Genomic DNA, 14,001 nt, shown 5'->3' with positions numbered 1-14,001 from the left:
AATTCTTCTAGATCTTTGTTAAACATTTCTTGCATCTTCTCGATCTTTGTCTCCATTCTTTTTCCGAGGTCCTGGATCATCTTCACTATCATTATTCTGAATTCTCTTTCTGGAAGATTGCCTATCTCTGTTTCATTTAGTTGTTTTTCTGGGGTTTTATCTTGCTCATTCATCTAGTACATAGTCCTCTGCCTTTTCATCTTGTCTTATCTTCTGTGAATGTGGCTTTTGTTCCACAGGCTGCAGGATTGTAGTTCTTGCTTCTGCTGTCTGCCCTCTAGTGGATGAGGCTATCCGGCTCTCACTATATTTCTATTGCACCACAATGTTCATGAAATGAATCAGACTAGATTAAGTTCCTTTAAAATCCCTTCTAGCTCTGAAGGGAGCCCTCTTGCACTGTTGCTGGGAATGTAAATTGATAGAGCCACTATGGAGAACAGTATGGAGGTTCCTTAAAAATCTAAAAATAGAACTACCATATGCCCCAGCAATCCCACTATTGGGCATATACCCTGAGAAAACCATAATTCAAAAAGAGACATGTACCACAATGTTCATTGCAGCACTATTTACAGTAGCCAGGATATGGAAGCAACCTGTGTGTCCATCGACAGATGAATGGATAAAGAAGATGTGGCACCTATATACAATGGAATATTACTCAGACATAAAAAGAAATGGAGTTATTTGTAGTGAGGTGGATGGACCTAGAGTCTGTCATGCAGAGTGAAGTAACTCAGAAAGAGAAAAACAAATACCATATGCTAACACATATATGTGGAATCTAAAACAAACAAACAAACAAAAATGATTCTGATGTACCTAGGGCCAGGACAGGAATAAAGACACAGATGTAGAGGATGGACTTGAAGACATGGGGAGGGGGGAGGGTAAGCTGGGACAAAGTGAGAGAGTAGCATTGACATATATACACTAACAAATGTAAAATACATAACTAGTGGGAAGCAGCTGCATAGCACAGGGTGATCAGCTTGGTGCTTTGTGACCACCTAGAGGGGTGGCATAGGGAGGGTGGGAGGAAGACGCAAGAGGGAGGGGATATGGGGATGTATGTATACATAGAGCTGATTCACTTTGTTACACAGCAGAAACTAACACAACATTGTAAAGCAATTATACTCCAATAAAGATGTTAAAAAAATAAATCCCGCCTAGCTCTAGCATGCTGACACTAAGAGACTATAGGTTCAAGCTAATAAGTTTTAATTTCAAAGTTACTTTAGAGAAATCCAGGGTTAATTACTATTTCATATTTCTCCACACTTTTTCACCCATGCCCACTACTGTTTTCTCAATTCTGTTTCCTATGGATCCCCAATAGCCAAGAAAAATGAATGTCCATTTATTTATCTATAAACTGCAAGTATACAGTTCATAGGGCCATTCTGAATTGTCATTCAGTCATATTCCTATGAATCACCTGTGGAACATATAAAAAATATTGATTCCTAGGCTTGATATCTGGAGATTCTGACTCAGTACATTTGGTATGAGATAGGATCCTGTACTTCTGAAGAAGCTACCTACATCACTCAGAGGCTCAGCCAGGTTCGGGAATCAGTTGTCTAGCCTAACTTACTTCATCTGTAGCTGGGGTAATATTAATTGTTCTAGAGACAAGGCCTGGTGGCCCCCAACCTGGAGCAAGGATGTAGAGCTCCTAACTCCAGCTCACTGCCATTGTTGACACCTGTTCTGACAAACACTCATATTACTCACTCCTCAAGAGCTCCAGCCATCAGTATATCTTCCTTGTCAGTTTTAACATCCAACTCAGGTTCTCCACTAAGCAGAAGCTTCAAGTTATAAATAACCAGCAAAGTACCTAGTGGAAAAATAGATATTTGACTCATCAATATTTAACTATACTATGTGTTAGTCATGGTGCTATTATCTCACCTATGGAATTAAGCCTGCTATAGACCAAATTTCTTTTTGTACTTCAGTAAATAATACGCTTGGATAAGTTCCAAGATATACGTCTTATAGCAAATACCACTCTCTGCCAAACAGTGTTGAGTTTCTACAGTATAGCGCTTCTTTTTACTATTCATTATGTCTTTCAATGTGGACTCTTAAACTTTGGAACTCTGTTCATAATTTGCATTACAAAAACTGTTAGAAGCCTGAACCAAATTTGTATTATAGGCAAAGCTCTCACTGGCAGAACTGAAGTCAATGCACATAAGAACAAAGATGAATTTTCAACATTTGTATAAATATGAAGTACTGCTTTTAGACCCTGAAACAGGTGTTGGTAAACTTTTTCTGTAAAGGGCCAGATAATAACTACTTCAGGCTTTGCAGGCCTCTCACATCTACTCACAACTCAACTCCACAGCTGTAGCATGAAAGCTGCCGTAGGGAATACACAAATGAATGATGTGGCTATTTCCAATAAAAATTTATTAACAAAAACAGCTATGGGGCTGATAGGACCTGCAGGCGCTAGAGTTTGCTGACCCCTGCTCTAAAGCACAGTAAACAAAAAAATCCAAATTCTTTATGAAATTGATTATAATATCAAGACAAACACCACTGTCAGAGAAATTTTAAGAACAACCAATTACACTTTTTTTGGTAATACTAAAACAGAAGGGAGAACAGCAGAGTGACTAAGAATTTGGACTTGGACTTGGGAGCCTAAATACTTGGGTTACATCCTGGATCAACCATTTACTAGCACAATGACCTCAGGTAAGTTTCCTAACCTCTCTGAACCTAAGTTTTCTAATCTATATGATGGAGCTCATGAGGTACCTAAACCACTGAGTTGTTTAGAGGATTAAATGAGTTAATTTTTATAAAGCATTTAGAAAAGTATTCAGGAAACAATACATCTTTCATTTATATGAGTATTTCACAATTAGAAGGCAACTAAGAGATTACATTAACTGTCCATAAAGTATGCCACATATGTTAATGAAATGAATATTTATTTAATTGCCACTATTTTTCTGCTGTGAGAAAGGGAAAAGGATGACATAAAACATCACTTTTAAACAAAATGACACAGGTTTAGAGAAGAAATTTTGAAGGTAACCACAGGCCAAGTCACAGAAAAAAAAATCTCAGAATTTGCTATAAGCATAACATAAAACAGAATTTTAATATAAACACAACAGAATTTTGCATATAAACATTACAAAAAGTAGAATGCAAATAGTTTTCTCTAGAGTAGGAATCTTTTTGCTTCCAGATATGTAAAGTGCTAGAAGTCTGGAGAAAGACTGGCACAGAAACCTGGATTCGTTATTTTATAAATTGCTAACTCTCTTATAAACCCTGGCATCATCTAATCATTGATGCTTCAGTATAGCATCTGGTGCAGAGACTGTGATTCCCTGCGGTAATAGCCTGTATCATCCTCTTCTTATCCAGTTTCACCAAGCTCACACAAGTACAAACTTTTCTCCCAATGTCAGGGACTTAAGAATTATTCCTGTTTGGACTCTCCTGAGACAAAACTTATATAAATAAAATGAATAACTGCCCCATATGAGACTCCATGTGATATTGTAAATAGAAGAAAATACGAAATCATATTTATAGTCTTTCATAAGACACTGAAAACAAATACTTTCACATCAAAATTTCAGGGCTGTGATGATCTTACCACATTTCCCATAGATCACATCAAACTGCTGCATCAATTCAGCTTCAGTTTTAAACGGAGAATACTTAAAAATTATAGACAATTCCGTTGAGAATTTCTGAGGATCATCTGTGACAGATTCTCTGGTTCTTGTTAACCATGAAGGTATTGGAACCACAACCTATTAAAAAAACACACATCAATTTACTATGAAATACACAAAGAAAAACCATCATTCTTTTGTCTGATCCTAATTCAGTTCATTTACCATGCAGCCAAATTATAAAACACTAGGTTAAATGTTTATTTTTCCCAGGTATGCTAGTTTTATAAGGAAGAGACACATGACAAATATGTATACTTGGAGTTTTATTCTAAAATGTTCCACTGTAGAATGTGGGAACAGATGGAATCTACCTCAGCCCCCTATGGAATTATGGGTAGAATGGCAGAGGGGACAACAGTATCAGCATTTTAGAAGTTGAAAAGCATATCCAAGTATGACAGCATATCCAAGAAATATGACAGCATATCCAAGTAACCAATCTAAAGCCCGTGCCAGGCAGGAGAAGCCCTAGCCTGATTTACAATTCAGAATCTGCTAAAAGGCTCAGAGATTGATGGCATGAATTAACTCTGGAGGTAGGGTAAAAGGAGAAGAGAGCTAGAAGTAGCATCCAGGTCCCCACCTGGCAATAGCTCCTCCCCCACCTCCACAGGGACTGATGTTTATTAACTGGAAAGAGTGGAACAAAGCACGTCTGGATTAGCGGATATATCAGGCACAGTTGGCAGGGGACCTTACTTAGATTAGAGGGATTAAATAAAAGTATACATATTGGATGCTGAGAACCCCAGATCCCTTCTCTCATTTGGCTCCCAGGAAGCTGTCAGCTAGACCTTCAGGCAGAAGCCTGTAAGAGTCTTCTTTGAGATATCTGACCAGCCCAGAAGGAAAGACATGAGGCAAATTATATTGAGGATTTTCCAATAAAACATCCCAGTTAGATCCCATTATTGTGACCTGCATAGCTGTCAAGCCCCACCCACACTCTCAGAGCTTTCAATTGGCACTTTATTGAACTAATCTTTAAAGTATTCAGGATTAACAGTCATCTAAGAAAAGCCTCTAATGTGACAGACAGAGACCAAATAAACAAGCACAAACAAAGCAACTCAGTGGTAACAAAAACCATAAGAGGAAGATGAAAATTTCAGGGGGAAAAAATTCAATCGTAGTTAATATCTTCAGTGCTCTAAGAAGAAATACTGTATCCATGAAACAAGAACTACATATCTTTAAAAAGGAATATTGAGAGACTAAAAAGACTCCTTAGAAGTAAAGAATATGATTACAGAAAAAATTTTCTTTTTAAGGGTTGGAAGATAAATGTAAGAAAATCTCCCAGAAAACAAAACAAAAATATAAAGGACAGAAAACAGGAGAGAAAGGGTAAGAAAACTAAAGAACTGTCTCTAGACATCCAAGAGCTAAGAATAGGTGTTGTAAAAGGAGAGAAAAGATAATATGGATGGAAGAAAATCATGCAATATTACAGGAAAATATCCCAGAATTAAAGGACATGAGTTTCCAGACTGAAAATGTTCAACAAGCACCCAGCACGATGGGTACAAACAGACCCACCCAGAGGCAAAACACTGAAATCAGAACAGAGGGGGAAAAGCCCTCCCAAAAATAGAGGGAGGGGGGAGAAGAATGGGTCACCTAGAAAACTCAGGAATTTAAATGGCTTCAGACTTCTCAACACTAGAAATTATAAGATCATGGAGCAATGCCTTCAAAATTCTGAAAGAAAACTAATTCCAAGAAAAAACATCAAGCCAAACTATCATTAAGTGTTTGGGTGGGATAAAAACATTTTCATGCATGTGAAGTCTCAAAATATTTTACCCCTCATGCCCTCTTGCTGAGAAAGCTAATGGAGGATATGTTACACCAAGAAGAGGGAGCACACTAGGAAAGACCTGACACAGAAGAGAAGTAAAGAGAATTGCCAGAATGATGGCAGGGGCATATCCCAGGATGGCAGCTGAATACCAGCCATGGAAAGCAGGAATGTGAGGTGCAGCACATAAGAAGATTCCAGAGTAGAGTTCTTCAAGACGGTGGAACCATCAAAATAACAGGCTGAGACTGGGGTTAACACAGTGATAAAAGACATATAAGACCAAGCAAATATTCAGTGATAGCGATAAGCATACAGAACACTAAGCAGGCAATTAGTAATTATTAATTAAAAGTTTTGCAGGAGAGAGAAAAATCATAGTTTGTGACACGGTATAATTGTATGTAGTGCCTGTATAGTCTCTAATGTAAATAGTGAATATTGGCACAACCAAAATTACAACTGAGCCATATTGAGGGTGGAGAATTGGAAGGGTATGTATGTGTGATGGGAGCAAAGAAAAAGAAACAGATAAATCCTCCCCTTTTACAGTGGGAGGTTAACAGAATAGATAATGCCTAAATCAAATCAAGAAGTAGCAATACAAGCATGTTATATAGAGATTTACAGGAAAATAGCAAAAGAATCAGCTAATACTGTTGAAAGAGATTGCCTCTGTAGAAGTGGAAATGGAAAGGGGCTGCAGGCTTTAGTTTAAAAAAAAAAAAGGAAATGACCCATTTTAGGAAAACTATAACCTCAGCTTTGGCCCAATTTCCCACATCCTTTACATACAAAAAGTACAATATAAATGCTTAAAGTATTGCGTTTCCTCATGTCAGAATCCCACTCAGCTACTCCCTATTGCTTCCAGACTATTCCTGTTAACCAGCCCCACTCCACTGCTGCCAGCGGGCATGCTGGGCTCCTGCTGGACAGTCCCCCATCTCCACACTGTCCCTCCAAACCCCACAGTCATCTCAGGTCTGAGACTTGCCACATGCTATTTCTCACCATATACCAACCTTTCCAGTTACACGTTGTCCTCTCGCCATAAAACCCTCATTGGCCACTCAAGGCTCTCTCATCTCTCCATCCATATCACTGCTTTTGACAATTGAGTAACAGCAGGAACACATACTCATTGAACAGCATGCTTTTTAAACACCCCTGTTTTTTTATTTATCCAGTTCATACGTGTCTGCCTTATTTGGTGATAAGACTGAAAATACTGACGGTCGGGTGGTCCCGCTTGTTTTCTACCTTCCACAGGGTCTACCCAGTGCTAGGCAGACAGCAGTTCCTCAACATGTATTTGCTATATTGAATTATAACTGATGTTCATAATACTAAACTCAGACACTGCAAATTAATAAAATGTCTCTGGGTCAGCAAATGGAATTGAAATTATGGTCAACAGAGTTACAGTTTTAAGTCTGTTTTGCATTCAATTTCTTTAGATGTTGTTTTCCAAGTCTTTTGAATCCAATATTCTATTTTAAAAATGATACTCTAGGGCTTCCCTGGTGGCGCAGTGGCCGATGCAGGGGATGGGGGTTTGTTCCCCGGTCCGGGAGGATCCCGTGTGCTGCGGAGCAGCTGGGCCCATGAGCAGCTGGGCCCGTGAGCCGCATCCAGAGCCTGCGCGTCCGGAGCCTGTGCTCTGCGGCGGGAGAGGCCACGGCGATGAGAGGCCCACGTACCGCGAAAAAAAAAAAAAAGATACTCTAATTTACAGACAAGTGGTGGAAATGTTTTGCAAGCTTCTTCCAAAAAGCTCATTGTGCCAAAGGGAGCCTCTTATTCTGGAAAATTTGTGTACATGGATAATAAAAATAAAGTTCTGAAAACTGTCTAGGAGTTACAAACCTACTCAAGGAAGGATCAATAGGACAGGCCTCCAATGACCCCAGAATGGCCAGCTACCCTCTCTCCATTTCCCAAATATACTCTTAAATTTCTAAAGCATAATCAGAAAGAACCCACGGTAGACTTTACCTCCTGAAACGGTAAATGAAAACATTTCCATTACCATGGGAACCGAAGGAAAATTCTCAACCCTTACCTCACTTAGACCTTCTCTTTCACAAAATGTCTGAGAAAAAAACACACAGGTCATCGTTTCTTCCTTCTTTGTGAAAAGAATAAAGTCTTTTCCAATCCTCATGGATCCACTATATTAAAAATCAAGAACATAACGGTTTACATCTCAAACACTAGAAAGAAGGAACAGGCGAGCATGATATCATGTACTGTACCAGGTTGTTCTTTTCACAGAAATAACTCCCCTGTTTTGCAGACTCATCACCAAGAGTGTATAAGTATGATTTTTTTTTTTCTCAAAGCAGAGCAGAATTTGAACTAATCCAGGCCCACATTCTGGCTTGAGATAAGGTGCTGTCCATGGCTCCAGCAAAGAACAATCATCTGTCCCTGGCAGGTGCTACACAGGTGATCGTAGCCTCATGTCCTCACTTTTCTTTGAGGCAGACCAGTAACATAAGCTGTGGACACATATAACACCTACACTAAGACACACTTTGAGAAACAATAGGACCTAGAGATGTGATGAAGCTTTAAGCTACAGGGGTGCTACTTCAGCCATCTCTGAAAAAAAGATTCATCATCTATTTAAGAATTAAATTTTAAATTTTAATTTTAATTAAATTTTAAAACATTGTAAAGGTTCAAGTCAGTTATGGGTAGTGGAAATTCTAAAACAAGATAGGACTCTCAAGTTTATATTTGTTTCTAAAATTTCCTTTAACCAAATATTATTCCCAATAATCAAAATCAATAATATATGCATTAAGGAAAACAATTCTCACCTTTTAAGACCATTGCCATATTGCCCAATAAACTTCAAACTTGATAACCGTTTCTTGGATGTTCCAAAGTAAATGATATCTGAAGCTTCCTCTATAATTGACAAAGACATGTAAGTGGTTAGGACTTATGAGTCATTCACACCGGCCAGAGGCCCAGTTGTCAGGATGTCACACATATATTAGGACAAATCCATACTTCTTGGGTCAGTCCAAAGACAAGGATCCTTGTCAGGCCCCATAATCTCTCACCAGGATCATAACAGCAATATGTTGAAGGAGGTCAGACAGACCTAGCCACGTGACCCTGGGGAAGTAGAGCCTTAATTTCCTTTTCCCTGGGCCTCCCTGGTAGTGCAGTGGTTAAGAATCTTCCTGCCAATGCAAGGGACACGGGTTCGAGCCCTGGTCTGGAAAGATCCCACATGCCACGGAGCAGCTAAGCCCGTGTGCCACAACTACTGAGCATGTGCTCTAGAGCCCGTGAGCCACGACCACTGAGCCCACGTGCCACAACTACTGAAGCCCATGCGCCTAGAGCCCATGCTCTGCAACAAGAGAAGCCAGCGTAATGAGAAGCCCGCGCACCACAAGGAAGAGTAGCCCCCACTTGCCGCAACTAGAGAAAGCCCACGCTCAGCAATGAAGACCCAACACAGCCAAAAATTAATTAATTAATTTTAAAAATATTTTCTTGTCCCTAAAAGGGAACTACTAACACTTATATCACAGATTTGTTGATGAAGATAAATGAAATGAATTAAATGAGATGATGTGTTAACCTTAAAGACAATACATGCCATTTAATAAATGCTAATAAAGGTGCTATAATTATTTGTACCACTAGTAATTTTCTATGCTTTTGGCACTTATCCAGTCCCATGTGAGACTGAGAAGGGCAGAATAGCTTTTGGTCTGCTACTAACTGGGAAGGGCTACTTATTTCAGACTTTGAGAGTTATTCTCCTGATCTCTCCAGGGCATTCTGGAATTCTAGAGAAGAATCCCCTGAACTTCAGAATATACATACCTCCAAGCACAGGAATGTTCCCAGGGAAATAGGAAGAGATAGAAATGGGTCTCCCAATTGGGCTACCTGAATACATGCTCCAGAATTGCCCTGAGGACCCTGTGTCAGTCTGGGGGCAGACATGCTATAGTTCAGTGGCACGTGGCATGAGGTGTGTAAAGACACTCTGCTTGTCTGAAGCTAACTGGACATTTTATCACATGTTCTTATTAAGGGTTGGCTATTAGACGAGGGTATCCATAATGATAATATTAGCTACTGCTTATTATTTAGTATGTGCCAGGTACTATATCATATACTTTATTTGCACCAACTACTTAATATTTATAACAAGCCTACAAGGAAGATACTATTATTATTATTATCTACACATTACGCATGAGGAAATTTAAGTTTTAGGAGTTTATGTAACTTTCCCAAGGTCACACTGATAAATGGTACCCACAGAAATATCACCCAGAGTTGCAGAAGACCAAATCCCATGGTTTTTATCACACACCATATAGACTCCCATGTACGGTGGCCAGAGTTCTGAGCACAGGGACAGAACACTGAATAGGACAGGCATGACCCCTGTCCTCAATAACTTTATGTCATGGTAGGAGAAAGCAGCAGACAAACAAGATCCTTTCGGAGAGTACTAAGTAAGGGAAATAAAACCAGGGTAATGTTACAGGGAATTAACAAGAATGTAGCCTGCAGATAGAATGCTCAGGGAAGGCCTCCTTCATAAGGTGTCATCTGAGATGAGATTTAAATGATGAAGGGCCAGCCAGGTGTGGCTGGAGTGCTATGAGCAAGGGAGTGCGAGGTACGAGAAAAGGTCAAAGAGGTGGACAGAGGCCAAATAATGCAAGAAATTGAAAGTGTTGCTGAGGAATGTGAATTTTATTCTAAAGTAATGGAAAACCACTAAGGGTTTTAAGCAGGGGCATCAATATGATCTATTAAAAGAAAAAAATGCACTCAGGATTGCTGTGTGGGGAATGCACTGTGATGGGGCAAGACTGCAAGTGAGAAGAGTTTGGAAATCACCGCAGTCATCTTCTAAGGGTCAAAATTGATTGAGCTCAGCTTGGACAACAGACGGATTCTATTTTCAATCATCAGAAAAACTCTTCCAACTTATCACCTGAGTTCCAACATTAATAAAGAATTGCTCTCAACACTACTGGGCCTTTTTAAAATACAACTGTATATGTCAACTGAAGTGAGTTTCTTCTGAAGATCTGAATATTTGTCTTACCTGTGTTTTGATTATTTTGTTTGTGGACCCATATAAAGGAGTTGCTTCTTTTTTTAAGGAATTGCTTTAGAATATGTCACACATAGTCTTTTACCATTCAGACCAAGGGGGTCTTTGGAGACTCAAAAGAAGATAATTGCTTTATTTTTTATTCTTAGCTTCTATCAGCACCGGTGATCATTCTTTCCTCTGGTGTGGAACTGACCAGAACACTACCATATTATTTGAACTCCCTCACTGTTTGTTAAATTTGGTGGTCAAAAAGCCTAGCTTGAGGGACATACACAAGTGTTATAAGAATTCAGGGATAAGGTATCCCAATTCATGCAAATCTTTTATGTGAAGGAATAACATCTCAATTCCACAGCAAACAATATTATGTACCTACTCTGTGCTGCCTTTTGCTAGCCTTGAAGATATGAAGATAATCATGCAATGCATTGTAGATGTTTTCACTACGATGAGAACATTCAAGAAGCAACTAAACCTTTGAATGTGCAGGGAAAAAACACAGACTGCTAAAAACAAGGAGAGGTGACCTCTACCTCAAGGTTAAACAAAAAATTTAAAATCTCTTGCAAGCAGTACCTGAAGGGTGTGCTAAAGACAACCTCACAGTCTGTGTTTGTTTTCCATTCATTCCCAGATGCTGTTCCTTACAAGAAATCTGTGCCCTGTGCCTGTCATTTTTCTGATAATATTGATTTACGTTCACTTTTGGTCTTGCTTTAGATGGTTACAGTGAATTTACTCTGTCAGCTGGAATATTTAAACCTAAAAAGCTCAACAAGATGTTAAGTCTGGGGTTTATTTTCCCTAATAGCTCCATACTTGTTTATATATATATATATATCAATTTATTTTTATTTATTTTATAGGTTTTCAGGCTGTTTGTTCTAACAGCCAGGTAGGAATCTAGATAATTCACTTACCAGGGCTCATACCACATCCATCATCCAGGAAGCACAACATGAATCCACCCTGCAGTTCTTCATTATCCACTGTAAGAGAAAACAGTTATTACTAATAAATAGTGGGCTTAATTTGTTCATCAGACAGTCATGCTGCTCACATAATTATTTGTCCTCCTCAAATGCAGCCACTGAGTGACAGAGTTATGGCACAAGGATAAAGCTCAGAAAGGCATCTTGGCTACAGTTTCATGAGAAACTACAGGGGGAAAACAATCATGCAACAAAAAGGCTTTAAATTAACATAAAACATGTACATATTAATAAATTATGTATACAGCATGACATGCCCTGTTCTGGAATCTGACTGGTCCTTTAAACTTCAGGTATTTTCTCCCTGGGGGAGGGAATAAAGGTAGCCAGTGATGTGGCCCCAGGATCCCTCTATCAAATTGATCAGTCCTGATGCCCTTCCACCAAAGCACTAATTCTAAAGTCAGTCCAGGTCATTCTTATTAAATTCATCAGGCTCTCTTCCAAGTAGCTAATTCCCATAAGAGCCATTCGTGCATGCTTCTCAGTGGCAGCAAATATTTGCCTCTTGAAAAATGTATTTGATTTTTGAAAATAGCTAAGTTATTTGGAGTCAATTTTGATGATTAAGAGATATTAAATTACATAATATAATCTCTTGTTTAAAAAATTTTGAAGGTGTAACTAAAAGTAATGAGAGTAATGTTAATGCACAGTTTGTAATCTGGCTCTTGAAGTAATTTCAACATGTGGATATGTGAATTCCAGCACACCTCTCTCTTTTTTTTGTTAACATACAACTTTATTGAGAAATAGCTTACACACAAGAGAGCTACACGTTTAAAGTGTACAATGTGACACATTTTGACATATGTAAATACCTGTGGAACCATCACCACAATCAGGATAGTGAACATGACCATCACCCCAGGTGTTTCCTGGTGCCCCTTGTAGTCTCTGCCTTCTGCCCCTCCCATGCCCTGTCACCCCCGACCCCATCCCCAGGCAGCCATGGATTTACTAACTCCATCCTTACAGATTCATTTCTAGCACATCAGTTAAGTCAACTCTGGGTTCAATGGTCACCTCTAATCTACATTTTTTAAATGTTCAAAATAATCTATAAATACATATCTAAAAATCATACCCAAGTTTTCTGGGTTCATAATTTTATGCTCACATGTCCACTTGTAATTCCCCCTCCTCTCTCTAATTCACCTCCTGTTTACAAACCCTTTGAATCTTCCCTACCATCTCATTTCCCCAGTTCTTCTCCCTACCTGGTCCTCTGGTCTGCTTACCTCAACTTCTGTGTCAGAATATTCCTCCCCGCTTTAGGTATTTGCTCTGTTCAGCCATCCCCTGACTAAGGCTGACACTTCTCCACTGTTCAGCTCTTGTTGAGTTCTTTGCACAATGCGATAGTTCTCAACCTTGGCTGCACATTTGAATCACCGGGATATATTCTAAATTAATTGGTCTTGGATGCAGTTCAGCAATAAAAACTCCTCCCTATTATCCTAAGGTTTATCAGAACTGGGAACCACCTAACACAAGCCTCAGCCTGTGAAGTTGCAACAGTTGATTTTGCAGCTCTTGGTATATAGTTCTCACGTAAGAAAGCAGGGCATTTCTTTGGTGAATAGGTGGGAAAGGCTCAAAATTCCCAAGAGTCTTAATAGAGTGCTTAATTTTTCTATAACTTCCCATGAAGGCCTGCAGACAATCACAGCCTCAAAATTTAACGTTCCCCAAGTACCCACTCAGAGGCTTGGCGCCAACTTGTTTGTTTCAATTCCTTAAAACTATGTATTTCAGATCGATTTCTACTAACTATTAAGCATGCATGTCCGAAACAAACCACAGCACCTTCTCCCGAAGCAGACTGCCTCCTCCTTCCGGTGTGTCCTGCTCAATAAATGGCATCTCTCTGCCATTAGGCTTCAGCTGCCCACGTCAAAGCCTCAAGATCAAGTTCTGCACCTCTTCCACCCATGTAGACATGTCTTCTCCATTCCACCTCCTCACATCTCTCAAATCTGACCACTTTCTCCATCCCCATGACACTGCCTTAGTTCAGGAAACCACCCCTCTCTTCTGGATTCCAGTAGCAGCTCCCCCACTTCTTGCTCCCACAAATCAGAGCACGCCGAGAGTCTGTAGCCAGTCATGCAGTTCACTCCTCTTCTGCTTATAACCCTTGCATGCCTTCCCACTGCCCACAGGGTGCAACCCAACCAGTTAGCAAATCTAGCTTGCCTTTCATCACCTGACCCTCCAACCTCTCTGTGGTGGTGAATTTTATGTGTCAACTTGGCTAAGCTGTGGTGTCCAATTGTTTGGTCAACTCGATGTTGTTATGAAAGTACTTGTAGATACAATTAACATTTATAATCAGCTAACTGTAAGTAAAGCAGATACCCTCTATAA

At 39.5% G+C, this 14,001-nt stretch overlaps 1 protein-coding gene across 1 annotated transcript in view; it reads right to left on the bottom strand.

Moving 5' to 3' along the window:
• The window catches only part of MORC1 (MORC family CW-type zinc finger 1), a gene marked incomplete at its 3' end in the record, with an annotated part of 179,097 nt that overhangs the window by 153,572 nt on the left and 11,524 nt on the right, over window positions 1-14,001 (bottom strand). Inside the window, exons 4-8 of the mRNA XM_082655264.1 lie at window positions 11,560-11,628; window positions 8,355-8,445; window positions 7,592-7,700; window positions 3,641-3,800; window positions 1,744-1,849 (exon numbers count right to left, since the gene is read on the bottom strand). Of these exons, the coding sequence (XP_082511390.1) occupies window positions 1,744-1,849; window positions 3,641-3,800; window positions 7,592-7,700; window positions 8,355-8,445; window positions 11,560-11,628 (535 nt within the window). The remainder of the gene's footprint in view (window positions 1-1,743; window positions 1,850-3,640; window positions 3,801-7,591; window positions 7,701-8,354; window positions 8,446-11,559; window positions 11,629-14,001) is intronic.

Source organism: Grampus griseus (genome assembly GCF_964374135.1).
Source record: "Grampus griseus genome assembly, chromosome: 5".
Lineage (NCBI taxonomy): Eukaryota > Metazoa > Chordata > Mammalia > Artiodactyla > Delphinidae > Grampus > Grampus griseus.
This window is presented reverse-complemented; position numbering and strand designations above follow the sequence as displayed.